This window comes from Thunnus thynnus, chromosome 13 (genome assembly GCF_963924715.1).
Source record: "Thunnus thynnus chromosome 13, fThuThy2.1, whole genome shotgun sequence".
NCBI lineage: Eukaryota > Metazoa > Chordata > Actinopteri > Scombriformes > Scombridae > Thunnus > Thunnus thynnus.
The window spans coordinates 32157574-32177573 of record NC_089529.1 but is presented as its reverse complement, the minus strand read 5'-3'; the positions used below and the strand labels follow the sequence as shown (position 1 = coordinate 32177573).

At 42.2% G+C, this 20000-nt stretch overlaps 2 protein-coding genes across 2 annotated transcripts in view; one reads left to right on the top strand and one right to left on the bottom strand.

The window, feature by feature from the left end:
- The window catches only part of slc23a1 (solute carrier family 23 member 1), a 26025-nt gene extending 14001 nt beyond the window's left edge, over positions 1–12024 (top strand). Inside the window, exons 9-14 of the mRNA XM_067609109.1 lie at positions 149–296; positions 1756–1861; positions 2094–2223; positions 3949–4092; positions 5056–5151; positions 9760–12024. Coding sequence (XP_067465210.1) covers positions 149–296; positions 1756–1861; positions 2094–2223; positions 3949–4092; positions 5056–5151; positions 9760–10028 — 893 coding nt within the window. The 3' untranslated portion in view covers positions 10029–12024. The remainder of the gene's footprint in view (positions 1–148; positions 297–1755; positions 1862–2093; positions 2224–3948; positions 4093–5055; positions 5152–9759) is intronic.
- A 992-nt stretch (positions 12025–13016) lies between these two features.
- prob1 (proline-rich basic protein 1) overlaps positions 13017–20000 on the bottom strand; it is an 8598-nt gene continuing 1614 nt past the window's right edge. The window contains exons 2-5 of the mRNA XM_067609108.1: positions 17513–17933; positions 15717–15821; positions 14968–15175; positions 13017–14716 (exon numbers count right to left, since the gene is read on the bottom strand). Coding sequence (XP_067465209.1) covers positions 13062–14716; positions 14968–15175; positions 15717–15821; positions 17513–17884 — 2340 coding nt within the window. The 5' untranslated portion in view covers positions 17885–17933 and the 3' untranslated portion in view covers positions 13017–13061. The remainder of the gene's footprint in view (positions 14717–14967; positions 15176–15716; positions 15822–17512; positions 17934–20000) is intronic.

The window sequence follows — 20000 nt, the reverse complement described above, 5'->3', positions numbered from 1 at the left end:
GTATGTAGTGGAAGGTCACAGACACCAGACGAGTTAAAACTGTGAGGTCACAGAAGATGATGATGATGATGATAGAATGAAGATCAACCAGAAAAAAGTTTTATGATAAAACTGACTTCCTGTTTCCTCTGCCTCTGGTATCTTATAGGCCAGTGGGGGTTGCCGGTGGTAACGGTTGCTGGGGTGTTGGGGATGCTGAGTGCCACTCTGGCAGGCATCGTGGAGTCAATTGGTGATTATTACGCCTGTGCCCGTCTGTCTGGAGCCACACCCCCTCCGGTCCATGCGATCAACAGGTGAGACAGGAAGTAAACAGGATGAGATGTTATCTTACCTGACAGACTCCGCCCCCACTGGTAATGTGATCTTACCTGTCAGACTCCGCCCCTACAGTTAATGTGATCTTACCTGACAGACTCCGCCCCTACAGGTGTTAATATCTTAGCTGACAGACTCCGCCCCTACAGGTAATGTGATCTTACCTGACAGACTCCGCCCCTACAGGTAATGTGATCTTACCTGTCAGACTCCGCCCCTACAGGTAATGTGATCTTACCTGTCAGACTCCGCCCCTACAGGTAATGTGATCTTACCTGACAGACTCCGCCCCTACAGGTAATGTGATCTTACCTGTCAGACTCCGCTCCTACAGGTAATGTGATCTTACCTGACAGACTCCGCCCCTACAGGTAATGTGATCTTACCTGTCAGACTCCGCCCCTACAGGTAATGTGATCTTACCTGTCAGACTCCGCCCCCCACAGGTAATGTGATCTTACCTGACAGACTCCGCCCCTACAGGTGTTAATATCTTAGCTGACAGACTCCGCCCCTACAGGTAATGTGATCTTACCTGTCAGACTCCGCCCCTACAGGTGTTAATATCTTACCTGACAGACTCCGCCCCTACAGGTGTTAATATCTTACCTGTCAGACTCCGCCCCTACAGGTAATGTGATCTTACCTGTCAGACTCCGCCCCTACAGGTAATGTGATCTTACCTGTCAGACTCCGCCCCTACAGGTAATGTGATCTTACCTGACAGACTCCGCCCCTACAGGTGTTAATATCTTAGCTGACAGACTCCGCCCCTACAGGTAATGTGATCTTACCTGACAGACTCCGCCCCTACAGGTAATGTGATCTTACCTGTCAGACTCCGCCCCTACAGGTAATGTGATCTTACCTGTCAGACTCCGCCCCTACAGGTAATGTGATCTTACCTGACAGACTCCGCCCCTACAGGTAATGTGATCTTACCTGTCAGACTCCGCCCCTACAGGTAATGTGATCTTACCTGACAGACTCCGCCCCTACAGGTAATGTGATCTTACCTGTCAGACTCCGCCCCTACAGGTAATGTGATCTTACCTGTCAGACTCCGCCCCCCACAGGTAATGTGATCTTACCTGACAGACTCCGCCCCTACAGGTGTTAATATCTTAGCTGACAGACTCCGCCCCTACAGGTAATGTGATCTTACCTGTCAGACTCCGCCCCTACAGGTGTTAATATCTTACCTGACAGACTCCGCCCCTACAGGTGTTAATATCTTACCTGTCAGACTCCGCCCCTACAGGTAATGTGATCTTACCTGTCAGACTCCGCCCCTACAGGTAATGTGATCTTACCTGTCAGACTCCGCCCCTACAGGTAATGTGATCTTACCTGACAGACTCCTCCCCTACATGTGTTAATATCTTACCTGACAGACTCCGCCCCTACAGGTGTTAGATAGTGTTTTGTCTTTTTCAGGGGAATCTTCACTGAGGGCTTCTGCTGCATCATCGCTGGCCTTTTAGGGACAGGAAACGGCTCCACCTCCTCCAGCCCAAATATCGGCGTTCTGGGCATCACAAAGGTAATCTAAGGCCACGCCCACCTGTCTGATGTCTCTTTGGTAGAAACTTCTAAAACTGGTTCTAGAGGTGATTTATTAACTTTATTAACTAATAGGCTGGATATTCTTGATGTTCCTGAATATGGTGAATCAGGATAAAGAAATAAAATTTAAACCTGAGTGAAGGCATCAGTCATGTGACCTTGGACTGTCACCTGGCTGTGGATGTTTGAATTGTTGACCCTGTGTGTAGGTGGGCAGCAGGCGGGTGGTGCAGTACGGAGCAGGCATCATGTTCCTGTTGGGATCAGTTGGAAAGTTCACGGCTTTGTTCGCCTCGCTGCCAGATCCGATCCTCGGAGCGCTGTTCTGCACGCTGTTTGGTGAGTTACAGTTAACGTGTTTCTCAGGTGTGATCAGGTGTGTGTGTGTGATGTAATAATAATCCAGGTGTGTTATGTTTCTCAGGTGTGATCAGATGTGTGTGTGTGATGTAATAATAATCCAGGTGTGTTATATTTCTCAGGTGTGATCAGGTGTGTGTGTGTGATGTAATAATAATCCAGGTGTGTTATGTTTCTCAGGTGTGATCAGGTGTGTGTGTGTGTGATGTAATAATAATCCAGGTGTGTTATGTTTCTCAGGTGTGATCAGGTGTGTGTGTGTGATGTAATAATAATCCAGGTGTGTTATGTTTCCCAGGTGTGATCAGGTGTGTGTGTGTGATGTAATAATAATCCAGGTGTGTCGTGTTTCTCAGGTATGATCAGGTGTATGTGTGTGATGTAATAATAATCCAGGTGTGTTGTGTTTCTCAGGTATGATCAGGTGTGTGTGTGTGTGTGTGATGTAATAATAATCCAGGTGTGTTGTGTTTCTCAGGTGTGATCAGGTGTGTGTGTGTGATGTAATAATAATCCAGGTGTGTTGTGTTTCTCAGGTATGATCAGGTGTGTGTGTGTGTGATGTAATAATAATCCAGGTGTGTTATGTTTCTCAGGTGTGATCAGGTGTGTGTGTGTGATGTAATAATAATCCAGGTGTGTTGTGTTTCTCAGGTGTGATCAGGTGTGTGTGTGTGATGTAATAATAATCCAGGTGTGTTGTGTTTCTCAGGTGTGATCAGGTGTGTGTGTGTGATGTAATAATAATCCAGGTGTGTCATGTTTCTCAGGTGTGATCAGGTGTGTGTGTGTGATGTAATAATAATCCAGGTGTGTCATGTTTCTCAGGTGTGATCAGGTGTGTGTGTGTGTGTGATGTAATAATAATCCAGGTGTGTCGTGTTTCTCAGGTGTGATCAGGTGTGTGTGTGTGTGATGTAATAATAATCCAGGTGTGTTATGTTTCTCAGGTGTGATCAGGTGTGTGTGTGTGTGATGTAATAATAATCCAGGTGTGTCGTGTTTCTCAGGTGTGATCAGGTGTGTGTGTGTGATGTAATAATAATCCAGGTGTGCTGTGTTTCTCAGGTGTGATCAGGTGTGTGTGTGTGTGATGTAATAATAATCCAGGTGTGTCGTGTTTCTCAGGTGTGATCAGGTGTGTGTGTGATGTAATAATAATCCAGGTGTGTCGTGTTTCTCAGGTATGATCAGGTGTGTGTGTGTGATGTAATAATAATCCAGGTGTGTTGTGTTTCTCAGGTGTGATCAGGTGTGTGTGTGTGTGATGTAATAATAATCCAGGTGTGTCGTGTTTCTCAGGTGTGATCAGGTGTGTGTGTGATGTAATAATAATCCAGGTGTGTCGTGTTTCTCAGGTATGATCAGGTGTGTGTGTGTGATGTAATAATAATCCAGGTGTTGTGTTTCTCAGGTGTGATCAGGTGTGTGTGTGTGATGTAATAATAATCCAGGTGTGTTGTGTTTCTCAGGTGTGATCAGGTGTGTGTGTGTGTGATGTAATAATAATCCAGGTGTGTCGTGTTTCTCAGGTGTGATCAGGTGTGTGTGTGATGTAATAATAATCCAGGTGTGTCGTGTTTCTCAGGTATGATCAGGTGTGTGTGTGTGATGTAATAATAATCCAGGTGTGTTGTGTTTCTCAGGTATGATCAGGTGTGTGTGTGTGATGTAATAATAATCCAGGTGTGTCGTGTTTCTCAGGTATGATCACAGCCGTCGGTCTGTCCAACCTGCAGCTGGTGGATTTGAATTCGTCCAGAAACCTTTTTGTTCTCGGGTTCTCGATGTTCTTTGGTCTGACTCTGCCCTCGTACCTGGACACACACCCGAAGTCCATCAGCACAGGTGTGTGTGGTCGTAGATCAGTATAGATCTGTTAAATGTAGATCAGCTCTGTATAGATCTGATAGATGTAGATCAGCTCTGTATAGATCTGTTAAATGTAGATCAGCTCTGTATAGATCTGATAGATGTAGATCTGCTCTGTATAGATCTGATAAATGTAGATCAGCTCTGTATAGATCTGATAGATGTAGATCAGCTCTGTATAGATCTGATAGATGTAGATCAGCTCTGTATAGATCTGATAGATGTAGATCAGCTCTGTATAGATCTGTTAAATGTAGATCAGCTCTGTATAGATCCGTTAAATGTAGATCAGCTCTGTATAGATCTGATAGATGTAGATCAGCTCTGTATAGATCTGTTAAATGTAGATCAGCTCTGTATAGATCCGTTAAATGTAGATCAGCTCTGTATAGATCTGATAGATGTAGATCAGCTCTGTATAGATCTGTTAAATGTAGATCTGCTCTGTATAGATCTGATAGATGAAGATCAGCTCTGTATAGATCTGTTAGATGTAGATCAGCTCTGTATAGATCTGTTAAATGTAGATCAGCTCTGTATAGATCTGATAGATGTAGATCAGCTCTGTATAGATCTGATAAATGTAGATCAGCTCTGTATAGATCTGTTAAATGTAGATCTGAAATGTAGATCAGCTCTGTATAGATCTGTTAAATGTAGATCAGCTCTGTATAGATCTGTTAAATGTAGATCAGCTCTGTATAGATCTGATAGATGTAGATCAGCTCTGTATAGATCTGTTAAATGTAGATCAGCTCTGTATAGATCTGTTAGATGTAGATCAGCTCTGTATAGATCTGTTAAATGTAGATCAGCTCTGTATAGATCTGTTAAATGTAGATCTGAAATGTAGATCAGCTCTGTATAGATCTGATAGATGTAGATCAGCTCTGTATAGATCTGAAATGTAGATCCGACAGATCGGTTCTTTTTTTGCAGGTGTTGCAGAACTGGATCAGATCCTGACGGTTCTTCTGTCCACTGAGATGTTCGTTGGAGGTTTTATAGCTTTCTGCCTTGACAACACAATACCAGGTAACGCACACAGACTTGCTAGCAACAGTTTCACTCACTGCACTCAGCTGTCTTTCAACAGGAAATGTGTTTTTTACTTTTCTAATTGTGTACAGCTCAAACCATCAAGATCATAATTAGTGAGCTTTAAAAGTGTCTGTATGTGTATTTTTGAACATTAGACAGAGCTAGACTGTTTCCAGTCTTTATGCTCAGCTAAGTTAACCACCTCCTGACTGCAGCTCTGTACTGAACAAACAGACATGATATTTATATCCATCTGAGCACTTAACTCAGAGAGAAAATTATTTCCACAATATTGAATCTTCTTTTAAGAGATAGACTGAATGTTGACTATGTGGGAATCAGAGTCAGACAAACACACACACAGTGTTTATGGAGCTCTGCCTCTGTCACTATGAGACATATTCCTCTCACTCAACACTGCCGCCCACAACAACAGCTGACTCTGTGTGTGTGTGTTTTCCTGTTCTAATGATTCATAGTAGTTTCAGTTACAACTGTGATACAAGGCAAAGTTTATTTATACAGCAACAAGGCAATTCAAGGTGTTTTGCGTAAAACATTTAAGGCATCGAGACAAAGTGAAAAAGAAACAATAAAAGTTCATTTAAATACAATTAAAACAGTCATTAAAGAGCTGAGAGTAGAAAACAAAAATAAGCTGAAAATGAATGAGAGGTAAGAAAAACAAGAATAAAGTTTCAGTTCGGTGTAAGAAATGAATAATTATTTGATTTAATCAAAGGAAAACAGAAGGAGTTTGTTCAGATATGTGGAGCATAAAAACTGAGCGCTGCTTCTCCAGGTTTAGTTTGGACTCTGGGGACAGAAAGTAGACCTGATCCAGACCACCTAGGAGGTCTGGATGAGTCATAATGTTGCAGCAGATCAGAAATGTATTTTGGCCTGAAACCATTCAGTGCTTTATAAACCAACAGCAGTATTCTAAAATCAAGCCAGTGTAAAGATCTGGGAACTGGACTGATATGATCCACTGTCTTGGTCTTAGTGAGGACTCGAGCAGCAGCGTCTGGATCAGCTGCAGCTGTCTGATCCTTGTTTTTAGGGAGACCTGTGAAGACGGCGCTACAGTAGTCGAGTCTACTGAAGATAAATGCAGGAAGTTTTTCCAAATCCTGCTGAGACATAAGTCTTTTAATCCTTGATATATTCTTCAGGTGATAGTCGGCTGACTTTGTAATTGTCTTAATGTAGCTGTTGAAATTCAGCTCTGAGTCCATGACGACACCAAGATTTCTGGCTTGGTGTGTAGTTTTTAACATTATCAATTGAAGCTGAGAGCTGACTGACTCAGCTCCAACAACAATTACTTCAGTTTTATCTTCGTTTCATTGAAGAATATTCTGGCACATCCAATCGTTGATTTGTTCAATGCTCTTACTCAGTGCTTGTATTGGACCACAGTCCCCTGGTGATGTAATTGTGTGTCGTCTGCATAATTATGGTAACATATTTTGTTGTTTTCCATAATCTGAGCCAGTGGGAGCATGTAAATGTTGAACAGAAGAAGCCCTAGAATAGAGCCTTAGGGGAACTCAGGGTGACAGGTGCTGTTCTGGGCTGGCTGAAGACCAGATGGACCTCTGCATTCTGGATCATCTGCAGAGGTTTGAACGTACATGCAGGGAGGCCTGCCAGTAAGGAGTTGCAGTAGTCAATGCGTGATATTAGGAGAGCCTGAACCAGGAGTTGTGCTGCACGCTCAGACAGGAAGGATCTGATCTTCCTGATGTTGTACAGGAAGAATCGACACGACGGAGCGACTGAGGCCACGTGAAACTTAAAGGTTAGTTGGTCATCAATCATGACACCCAAGCGTCAGGCAGACTTTGTGGGCATGAGTTGGGTTGATTCGAGCTGGATGCTGATGTTTTGTTGTATGGAGGGACTGGCTGGATGACAAGGAGCTCAGTCTTAGAGAGGTTAAGCTGAAGGTGGCGTTCTTTCATCCATGCTGATGAGATCCGAGCCGGGACTGTGTTGTTTTCTGGTGGGAACAACAGGAAGAGTTGGGTGTCGTCAGCATATCAATGATATGAGAAACCATGGGAGCGGATGACTGCGCCAAGTGAGGTGGTGTATAATGAGAAGAGAAGGGGACTGAGCACTGACCCTTGAGGAACCCCTGTGGATAAGCTGTGTGGTTTGGACACTTCTCCCCTCCAAGATACTTTAAAATATCTCCCTGAGAGGTAGGACATGAACCAGTGGAGGGCGGATCCTGAGATGCCAAACTCAGTGAGTGTGGAGAGGAGGATTTTAACTGTGTCAAAGGCAGCTGACAGATCCAGCAGCAATAGAGCTGAGGACTGACCAGCAGCTCTAACTGAACGCAGTGATTCCATAACCAACAGGAGTTCAGTCTTGGTAGAGTGACCCCAGTCAGTGAAGAAGAAGGTAAATTCATTGCAGGTCTTGATGGATCGAAGTTCAGAGGCTACTGACACAGAAGGGTTTGTTAGCCTGTCGACAGCAGCAAACATGGCGTGTGCATTATTATTGTTTTTGGTAATGATGTCGGAGAAAAAGGACCACCTTGCGTTTGTCAGTTCCAAATTAAAAATGCAAAGAATGCTTTTATCGATGTCATAATGAACCTGGAGATTTATTTTTCGCCACCTGCGTGCAGCTTTTTGACACTTGCTTTTTTCTATTCTGACCAGCGTGGCGTTTCTCCATCTTTTCTTACAGAGACCACCTTCACCTTAGTGGGTGCAACGGCATCAATGACATTTGTAATTTTAGAATTTAAATGATCTACAAGCTCTATAGCTTAGTACACATAGAACTGGCTGTAAAGTTTTCCAGGTTGGCTGAGAGACTAAGAACAAGACTTTCTAATGAGTTATAATGAAGTTCAGGTCTAGAGTTGATAATGAGGCTGCGACTCCTCCTCCTTGGCCAGTGTCTGGAGGAATGTGAGTATTAATATGACTGGGAGGACTGGATTCATTTAGACTGACATGTTCTTCATGACACAGCCAGGTTTCAGTAAGACAATCAATCAATATGATGATCTGAGATTAAATCGTTTATTAATACGGCTTCAGATGACAGAGATCTAATGTTCAAGAGTCCACCAGGTCTTCCCCAGAAAGTCTGCCAGTTATCTATGAAGCCACATCGTTTGCTGGACGCCACCTCGACAGCCAGCGGTTGAATGATGACATGTGACTATACATGACATCACTGGTCAGATCAGGCAGCGGTCCAGAGGAAACTACAGAGTCCCACATTGTTTCTGCATATTAACAAACCAACTCAGCATTGATTTTAGTGACTTCTGATTGGTGTAATCAGGAGTCGTTCCCACCGACGTGAATAACAATCGTACCATATTTACGTTTATTCTTAACCAGCAGTTTAAATGTGATTCAGTGTCGTCTGCTCTGGTCCCAGGAATACATTTAACTATGGCTGCTGCTGTCGATAACTTCACGTTTCTGACTATGGAGCTGCTAATAATCAGAGCTGGTTTCTCAAATAAACTACACTTATTACTTGTACCATTTTCACTAAAGGAGGCAGAGGAATAACTAAACATTTGACACACCGAGCAAGAGAGAGCAGGACAACGAGAGGGCGAGAGAGAAGCCATCGCTAACTGTTTCGCTAAGTTTAGCTATGAGCTAACTGCTGAGCTGAAGATAACTAACAACTGTCGGATTAGCGAGAAAAGTCAGTAGAAGGAGAGAGCTAAGAGTGCTTGAGCAAAACTAACTTACATTTAAATATACAGCAGGTATTTATCCACAGTAGTGAGAAATACAGCAAAGTTAACTGAGCTGGGAGCAAAAACAACATCAGTCACCACGGTTAGCAACCGGAAATGACACAATACGCTTACCGTAGCACGTCAGCCACACTTTAACATCCTAACTCTGCCCAGACTTAAGCCTCTTACTTGTGTCACTTAAGGAAATGAGTAAGGTGTGTTTCAGTCCATCTTTCGGGTCCGGCTTGGTTCCTCCGCTCAGATGCTGACGGAGCCGTCCTCACGCTCTGTCTGTGAGTTTTCATGGCAGCTGATCCTTGGCGGCGTTGCAGAGAAAACAGAGGAGTCGACTCAGTTAAAGGCAAACAGGGCACAGACGTTATCCTTCACCTTTCTTCTGCAGGAAAGAGTGAAAGCGCCGGGTTGCACAGCGGTCTTCTTTGGATCTGGTAACATGCTCGGTTGAACACAAAGAAATATCCACTCGTCCAGCGAGGCTGAGATTGTTTGGCCTGGTTACAGTTACTTCCTTACGTTAGCTGGTGAGCAGCTAGGTCTCAGTGACATCACGGCTAGAAAGGGAAACCCCGGTACGAGAGTTTGGCTCTGCCGGATTTCAAACCCAGGTGTTAGTTAATCAGAGCATGATGGGAACTGAAGTCTGTTTGGAGTCCTTTTGTTTGACTCGGCACCTTTCTTTGTTATCAGGCGTTGTGGCTGCATGCAGGCCTGCCTTTATCTCATGGGTTAGGGTCGTATGAGGCTCACCACCGTAAGAACAGATCAATCAGGATGTTGTTTGTTCTCGTTGTGGTTGTAATGATGTCTGCAGAAGTATTTACTAGATATTTCTTCTCCGTTTGTCTCAGGTTCCCGACAGGAGCGGGGTCTGGTCGAGTGGAGATCTTCATCCTCATCTTCCTCCTCCTATGACCTTCCTCTGGGGATGGGCGTGATCAGGCGGACTCGCTGGCTGCAACGGTTTCCCATCAGCCCTTCCTTCAGGGGTTGGCGGGCGTCTGACAACCTGCCCCCACCCGTGGAGGAGGACGAGGTGGATGAGGGAGGAAGAGTAGGAGGGGAGGACGTAGAGGGAAAGGAAGCTGCTGACATCAACCTGCCCAGTACCAAGGTGTGACTGTGATGTCATCAGTCAGACATCCTGTTAAAGTCTTTGCTGTTTTAAAGCCATACTGTGATGTTTACTGACGTGGAATCAAACCTGTGAGGTCAAGAACCACATCAGGCCAGCAGGAAGCTGTTCATATCATAATCTGAAGCATTAACTGGACGTTTCATCGTTTCTTATGCACAAACTGTAGAATTTGATCAAATTAAATGCGCAGTCCTGACAGAGATGGAATAAGTTTCACTGATGATTCATCACTAAGTTGTGATTCTGACAGCGACAGCTCGGTGTAAAGAACTGTGTCAGCAAACTGCTCAGCCTTAAGAGCCAATCAGGACTGGTCTTCACTGTGATGTCACACCTTAACAATGATGTCTAATCAAACACCTTCATTCAATTCATTCATTATAATCTTCACATAGGAGTGATTTATTGCACACCTGTTTTATTGGATTGTATTATTTCAGTGTAGTTTTGCGGTTTTGCCTCTGTTACCATGGAAACATAAAAACATTTATACGTTTAACAGGGCTGACTGCTGTAAACTACTCAGGAAACAGTTTAAGAAGCTGTGATGAAACAAGTTCTTACTTTTTATTTATTTTTATTGGAGTATCACAAGACAGCATTTTTATTAGTCAACTGTAAGAGGAGACATTTTAGAAATGTCACAAAATTTCATTTTAAAACACTCGTGTGTCATAAAATTGTGCAAAAGTGTACAAAACAAACCTGACTGACAACAACACATTTTAATATAATATCACATGTTTCATTCTGTTCATCATTTAAACTCTTCAAGTGAGGCTGAAAACCTTTAGTTATATATGGATACAATTAAAAGCAATATAATGATTATAATAATTATGCATTTATATACGATTAATGAGGTGAGGTGAAGTGTTTTACACTGAAACAGAAGACATTCATTATATCAAAGGTTCAGATGCATAAAACTGTAGATTCATGACTAAAACTGTGTGAACACACAAAGCCAGAAATATGCAGACACATTCTTCATCTCATCAGATTTATAAAGCCACGCGTACACATGGTTCTGTTTTATGAATCTCAGTTATTGTGGAACTGGGCGCATGTGCACGAGCCTCATTTCCACTCCCACAATTCACCATCAGTTCACTGTCTGCTCCACCGGTCTGTACAGCTGTCAATGAAACTAACAGGAAAGAAGAAGAAGAAGAAGTGCCGTCTCAGGTTCTCCATCAGCCAGAATAGTTGTCATTACACGCGTGACCGTTACACACGGCTGCGCAGCTCTTTGTAATCAGTTAATCAGTGTTATGCTTATAAATGTGCCTTTGATTGACATTTTACAAATCTGTGTAAATGCAAAAAAAAAAAAAATCACACAATCAGTGCAGCTGGTTGTCAACCTGAACAATGTTTCACTGACAGATTCTCAGCTTATATTTCATCACCAGTGTGCAGGAAATGGCATATGTGTGGTTTTTATGCATCTGGCCGTAGGTGTCAATACCTTCTAACAGTAAATGTTAAAATGCTGATGGTGAGTCGATAGTGTTTCTGTCATGTATAATAATATATCATCTACATAACAAGAGAATGAAACATCATTATTGTGACAGGTGAAATGTTCAAGTACTGAAAATAAACTGGGACCCATTACAGATCCCTGTGGCACGCCAGACCTCTGCAGAGCAGTTACATCAACAGGAAATGATTTTAATGATGACCACATGAATGTAAATCTATTGTACAATATTTAGTATTTATCACATTTTTATATTTGTGCAGTTTGTGCTAAATGTTTAAACTTAATTTTGTATCAATATTTTGTATTTTGAAAAGCTGTAATTATATTCATCATTTAATGTTATGATGTGATTATATTGTGTTCTTAGACCAAACTGGCAGTTTCTCTTATGAAAGACAAAAAACAAACAAAATAAAGTAAATTTGACTCTTTATCTGCTCTGGATGATTTTATGGTTTAAGGTTGTAAACGTTCAGAGAGGAAAGCAGCGCTGTATGTAAAAAAAACTATGTACAAAATCAAAAGACAAGCAAAAACAAGGTGAACTCATGTCATTGTGAACATTGGATTTTTTCTTAGTGTGCAAACAACATTTCAGTAAACAAAGAGAAAGTGACAACAGGCAGACTTTAGTACACTGATATTTAAATCTGTTAATGGCTGTGATCAAACCTTCACTGTGTGTATCTGGTTCAGATTAGCATCATCTATCATTACTACTCTTACAGCTGATACGAGTGGGTGGATCAATACGTGCCTGACAGAATGAGTCTTTGTGAAATATCACTGAACCGAACTTGTTTTGATGCATTGAATAAGACTTCCAGTCTGCACCGGGAACATTTAGTGGTCCAGAATGCTGCCGTACAGCTTTTGACTGGGTCTCTTTACACTGGGCTCCTCATCAAATTCAGAATCCACTTTAAGATGATTGTGATCACTTTTAGAGTTGTATAGTCAGACAGCGTTATTACAGATCCACAGCAGCAGGTCTCTGAGGTCTGATCAGGCTTTGCTGGTTGATCCTCACTTTAGAATCAAAACTAAAGGAGGTTGTGCCTTTAAGTATTGTAATTAATGATGTGTGGACAAAGCAGCTCAACACCTACCTGCTACTTATTTTACCTCTATTTGTGTTTCTATTGATAAGGTGATACAAGGTGATACATATATATTAATTTTACTTACATACTTACTTACTTGCACCTCCTCCTTCCAAAGTTTTTTTGTGCATTTGTGCAGTTAAAATCTTTTGATGATGTTGTTGGGTCTTGGTGTACCGTCAGAGCTGCAGGTCCTCTAACATCCACTAGAAGCTGCTGTGATCAAACTGACTAAATATACGGAGTCACAACAGTTTTTACACAAGTTGAGCTCTCAGCAGATTCAATGAACTTCTTCTATGATTGACTGAGGGCAGACTTTTATGATAAAAGTCTTATTATAGAGACATTGAGAATGAAAGTGGAGGATGTTTCAGGTTTGGTTTATTGTTTGTTCGTCTGATGTGACTTCATGTGATGTCATCATGGTGCAGTATGAGTGTAGTTAACTGATGGCGTGCGCAGGGTGAAGGGCAGGCAGGGCGGGGCATACAGGGAGGACATGGCCAGCGGCGGCTGGAACTGCATCACCGGGAGGACAGTGGGGGCGGGATTAGCGCCGCACACTGCAATGACGCCGGCGTTGGGAGCGGAGCTGGCTGCAGGTAGGAAGACCTCGATGTACTGACCGGTTTCTGGATCCAGCAGCATCTTCCTCTGTGGCTGTGGAGGCGTATCCACATAGAAGCATCGCCCACTTTTAGGATCTAACATCATATGATAGGAGGGGGCGGGGCCACTGAACAGGGCTCCAGGTGCTGCAGCAGAACCAGTAATGTCAACAAGGAAGTCGCTACCTACCTGTGCAGGTAGGAAACCCTGAACGTTACACAGAAACTGCTGCTGCTGTTGTTGCTGCTGCTGAAGGTGTTGTTGTTGCTGCTGCTCTTGTGTTGCAGATACAGTCACTGGGTTGCAGTTGCTCTCCTGGTTGCCTGCAGTGCTGCTGGGAGGGGGGCAGCACTTGATGAGACCTTTATATCCCTCCAGTTGGTAGGATGTGTTTCCAGTTGGCCTGCTGTTGTCCTCAGACTGGGACCTCTGCAGCAGGTGGAGGGTGGGACCTTGTGGGGGAACACTCTGGAGCTGCAGCTGAGAGAAGTTCAGAGGGTTCTGGACGTAGCTGACTCTCCCCAGGTGAGGGTGCAGGGTGGCGGGGAAGGCAGGCAGGGCGTGGAAGCAGGAGTGGAGGATGGGCTGGGACTGAGAGGATACACCCATGATGGAGCTCTGTCCCTGGGCAGAGAGCGGCAGCTGGGTCCCCTGAACGAGGCTGGGGGTGGAGGAGGGTGGAGGAGGCTTGCTGTGACTCACACCTGCAGCTCTCTCTGATTGGCTGGGCTCTGATAGCCTGCTGCTAGCAGGTGGTTTGGTGGGTGGGTCTAACAACACGGCAGACCAGGTGTCATCATCCACTTTGTTTCTGCTTATGATTGGCTCGCTGCCTCGTCTGTGCTGTGTGATTGGACGATTGAATCTGTCGCTCTCTTTCCTGTCCTGTGATTGGCTGAGAGATGCAGCGACCTTGGCCACAAATCCTCTGGAGGTGCTGCTGTAAACTGAGGCAATTTTTGTTTGATGGTGACCTTTAACCCCTACAGCCTGCTGGTAGCTGGGAGGGGGACTGTTCTCCTGACCAATCACCTTGAAGGTTGCTGGCTTGTCGTTGGTCTCAGGTTGTGTTGTTGGAGCTGAGCTGTTGTTCCTGAACGAGAGGCTGTAGGTGTTTTTAACTAAACTTCTCATGTCTCTCACCACATGAACTGGAGCCTTAAACACACCAGCAGCCTTACCTCCTCCTCCCCCGTCCCTCTCCCCCTCCTGCTCCGCAGGCTGGAGGCTGGGGAGGACCGGAGCTTTGTGGTTCTTCTGTACGGTATTCTGCACATGAGAGGTTTTTGTGTTGCAGTTTGTAGAGTTGTTGTGATTCTCTGAGTTGGAGGTGCTCTGCTCTACCTGCATCTTCTTGGACAGGACACTCTTGATGATGCATGATGCCATCTTGGTTTTAGTTTCATCCAAAGAGAAGGACTTTTGGAGTCGTTGTCTTGGTGCAGAGTTTCCTCCCATATGAAACCCTTGAAACAAGACAACAAGCAGAAGACAGACTGATGGGAAGTGTGGACAGGATGTATTTATGCTAAACTAAATTTCCACTTTAGTAAGACTTGACTTCCTGCTGATCCTTCAACATGAAAGCCTTTGAAATGGCAATGGAGAGCTTTTGTGTTGAAGGAGAAGAAGAGGATTATCTGTGATGTCATGCTGGGATTAGAGACTGAGCCGGACACTACAGGTGAGAACGTGAAGTGGTACAGGTGTTAGTTACCTTGGCCGGCTGCAGCAACCCGACCTCTGTAGACACTGTAGCTGTCGACGTTACTGCTGGTCGTCGAGTGTGGATGGAAGGAAGCAGGCATGCTGTGTTGGCGTAGCAACAGATCAGGGCGGTGTCGGATAGTGGGACAGAGCAGCTCATTGGCTGAGACCTCACTGTTAGCTCCTCCCCCTTCAGCAGGTCCATCCTTCAGTATCATCTTGAGAGGTAGACAGGTAGACAGACAGGTAAACAGACAGGTAGACAGACAGGTAGACAGACAGGTAGACAGACAGGTAAACAGACAGGTAGACAGACAGGTAAACAGACAGGTAGACAGACAGGTAAACAGACAGGTAGACAGACAGGTAGACAGACAGGTAGACAGAAAGGTAAACGGACAGGTAGATAGACTGGTAGACAGACAGGTAGACAGACAGGTAAACAGACAGGTAGACAGACAGGTAGACAGACAGGTAGACAGACAGGTAAACAGACAGGTAGATGGACTGGTAGACAGACAGGTAGACAGACAGGTAAACAGACAGGTAGATGGACTGGTAGACAGACAGGTAGACAGACAGGTAAACGGACAGGTAAACGGACAGGTAGACGGACTGGTAGACAGACAGGTAGACAGACTGGTAGACAGACAGGTAAACGGACTGGTAGACAGGTAGACAGGTAGACAGACTGGTAGACAGACTGGTAGACGGACTGGTAGACGGACTGGTAGACAGGTAGACAGGTGGAGGAGGTACCTGTTGTTTGTCTGTATCAATGTTCTCGGCATCTCTCTTCTTCAGTTGGATCTGACGTTTGGGAACCATCTTTATCTTTAACCCCTCCACCTGCTGACCTTTGACCTGCAGGACAGATAACAGTTGAAACTGATCAGGTGACAGGTGAAACTCATCAGGTGACAGTTGAAACTGATCAGGTGACAGGTGAAACTGATCAGGTGACAGTTGAAATTGATCAGGTGACAGGTGAAACTGATCAGGTGACAGGTGAAACTGATCAGGTGACAGTTGAAACTGATCAGGTGAGTAGTAAGTAGACATAACTTTACATCTAATGTAATAAAGTGGACATAACTTTACATCTAATGTAATAAAGTAGACATAACTTTACATCTAATGCAATAAAGTGGACATAACTTTACATCTAATGTAATAAAGTGGACATAACTTTACATCTAATGTAATAAAGTGGACATAACTTTACATCTAATGTAATAAAGTAGACATAACTTTACATCTAATGTAATAAAGTGGACATAACTTTACATCTAATGTAATAAAGTGGACATAACTTTACATCTAATGCAATAAAGTGGACATAACTTTACATCTAATGTAATAAAGTGGACATAACTTTACATCTAATGTAATAAAGTAGACATAACTTTACATCTAATGTAATAAAGTGGACATAACTTTACATCTAATGTAATAAAGTGGACATAACTTTACATCTAATGTAATAAAGTGGACATAACTTTACATCTAATGTAATAAAGTAAACATAACTTTACATCTAATGTAATAAAGTGGACATAACTTTACATCTAATGTAATAAAGTGGACATAACTTTACATCTAATGTAATAAAGTAAACATAACTTTACATCTAATGTAATAAAGTAGACATAACTTTACATCTAATGTAATAAAGTAGACATAACTTTACATCTACTGCAATAAAGTAGACATAACTTTACATCTAATGTAATAAAGTAGACATAACTTTACATCTAATGTAATTAAGTAGACATAACTTTACATCTAATGTAATAAAGTAGACATAACTTTACATCTAATGTAATAAAGTGGACATAACTTTACATCTAATGTAATTAAGTAGACATAACTTTACATCTAATGTAATGAAGTGGACATAACTTTACATCTAATGTAATAAAGTAGACATAACTTTACATCTAATGTAATAAAGTAGACATAACTTTACATCTAATGTAATAAAGTAGACATAACTTTACATCTAATGTAATAAAGTGGACATAACTTTACATCTAATGTAATAAAGTAGACATAACTTTACATCTAATGTAATAAAGTGGACATAACTTTACATCTAATGTAATAAAGTGGACATAACTTTACATCTAATGTAATAAAGTAGACATAACTTTACATCTAATGTAATAAAGTAGACATAACTTTACATCTAATGCAATAAAGTGGACATAACTTTACATCTAATGTAATAAAGTGGACATAACTTTACATCTAATGTAATAAAGTGGACATAACTTTACATCTAATGTAATAAAGTAGACATAACTTTACATCTAATGCAATAAAGTAGACATAACTTTACATCTAATGCAATAAAGTGGACATAACTTTACATCTAATGTAATAAAGTGGACATAACTTTACATCTAATGTAATAAAGTAGACATAACTTTACATCTAATGTAATAAAGTGGACTTTACAAAGAAACACTGAGAAACAGAGCTGAAGATGTGGCCAGTATCATATTAAAATAAAGTAAAAAATAAATGGAAGGAAAAACTACAGACTGTCTCACCTGAGTCTCCATGGTAACATCAACACATTCGAAGTCACTCTCCAAATCAAAGTCTTCGTCGTCTGATGGGAGGATGACAGATGGAGAGAAGTGGAGAGAGAGATCCTCCTCCGACCAGTCGCTGATGCTCTCCTCTTCTTCCTCCTCCTTCTCCTCATCCTCGGAGTGACGGCAGGAGGAGACGTCCAGGTAATCGGCCTCAGACTGACCTGTACAGGTGAGCTCAGAGTTTATCACAGCAGGAACTACTGAACAAGGCGGAGGGTTTTGTGTCTCAGTGATGTGATGCGGCAGCAGGTCGACTTCAGGGCAGCGGTGAGCACTGAGGAAGAACTCCCGCCCTCGTCCTGCTCCATCCTGCCTGCTGCTCATAGTTTCTCTTCGATCACAGTATTTTGGTTCCAGTTGTTCGTCCGAGTTTCTGGAGACAAACATTGAAAACAGATTGTTTGATTGTATGAACATCAGCTGTTGACAGTTCTGCAGTAAACAACAACACAAGCTGAGTGTTTCTTATTAGTTCTACATGTTGTGACAGAAAGTTTCACTATCACATATATTTATATATAGATATACGGTAGATGTGTGTGTATATTTCATTTAGGAGGAGATTCACGTACAAATGATCAAGGCTAAAGGGCCGTCTACACCAAGACTATAAGTATAAATATATAGTTTTAGTGGAAGATGGAGTACACACCACAACTATAACCACAACAACAGTGGCGAATGATATTACTGGGATTCACGTTCAGAGCGATTTGATGAACGATAGAAACATTGACAGCCAATCAAAATCCATCCCATAAACCATACAGCACGATAAAATCTCCATCTAGCCTGAAATTTCCAGTAAAACTTCAAAACCTGCAGATCATCTTAATTCTGGAAACTGACTGATGACTTTATATATTAACATTTATTTATTTTAATACAGTTTTGCTCCTTTCTCACCACAGACTGACACACTGTAGACAGCCAGAGGTGATTTCTTTAGGTTTGTCTCTCTTTATTATACAATGATGCTGGAACTTTGTTCTCCATTATAATATTAAAAAATGACGTTAGCGCCCCTTTCAGGATTCAGATGTGAGCTCATACTGTGTGTCCTGCCACAGTGTAATAAAAGCTACTCGTCTGTTACCGTCAGTCGTTGCAGTTTTGTCATTAAAAACTGGAACATCACAGCAACTAATGTCCCAAAATACCTCTGAGCAACACATTGAATCTCCAGCCGGCTGTGAATCAGCTGCTCGGCGCCGCCGTTTACAGAATGTTATCGTTCATCAGTGTGGACGATCACATCGTTATCTGACCCTTAACCCTTAACAGTCCAAGTTCAATGTCTTTCCAAGGTCTTTAATCTTGTCTAGGCCAGACGTTATCAACACAGAGCCAATGCTGAGAGTGGTCTTTACCACCACTCTAAAAGTTATGTCAAAGTCAGTAATGTCATGAGATATCCATCAGGACTTCTATGTTTTATGACTGTCCTGCCAGACTAAGCGAGATTCTTCTAGTTTGGTGGAACGCCAAATCCTTTCCAGTTTTCATGATGTTTGCTTTAATTTGCGGGTTTGGGAGTTAAACCATGGAGCAACTATCACTATTTCATTTCAATTTAACTTTAATACCACTTTGTTTATTTCATTAGTATTATTATTATTATTACCTGACTTTTATCTGTTTTTATTCTGTGTTGTGTTTTTGGGAGCAAACACCAAGACTCATTCTCTGTATGTTTGCATTTGCTAATAAACAGATTCTGATTGAATGAGCTGCTGTTTGTCATGTTGACATAAAAACCAAGAATCATAAAGGTAGAAAACATCTGCAGGTTGTGTGAATAGTAACCTGCTCTAACTCCAACCCAAACCTGCAGTAATGCACTAGACTGTCAGCAGGATTATAATCTCTGAACGTCACTCAGTTTGGTCACTATTTACACTAAAAAAGAACAAACAAACAAACAAAAATCTTAATTTTATATTTCGGTCCTTCAAAGTTGTCTCTGGAACCAGGTCTGGGAGGCTTTGTGTCAATGAAATGAGAAAATTAAAACTTTGTGGTAGAGTTAAACCAAACACATGGTTGGAAAGGTCTCGACCTGGAGAGTAACATATGTCAGTATGAAGCTTCTACATGGCTCCTGCTGTGAAATACTGACCTCTGAACCTTGACCTCGGTGCATGTTTGAAGGCTTATAATTCAGCAACAAAAGAGCTTTTTGACCTCAACTGTCATGTGAGTGGAGTCAACAACTCAGATTTTAGATTAGATGTTTAAAATCTGATCTCACAGATGTGTTTACCATCTCCTTAAACTCCTCATTGTTCTCTCCAACGAGTATTTATAACTTCCAATTCTTGGAAAAACACTAATATTCTTTTTCAAACTATAATTCCCTGGAGCCGCACCATCAAATCTACTAAATATATTGTTAGTATGACTTTTATCTGACCCCATGTATTTCACTGATTTTGGATGT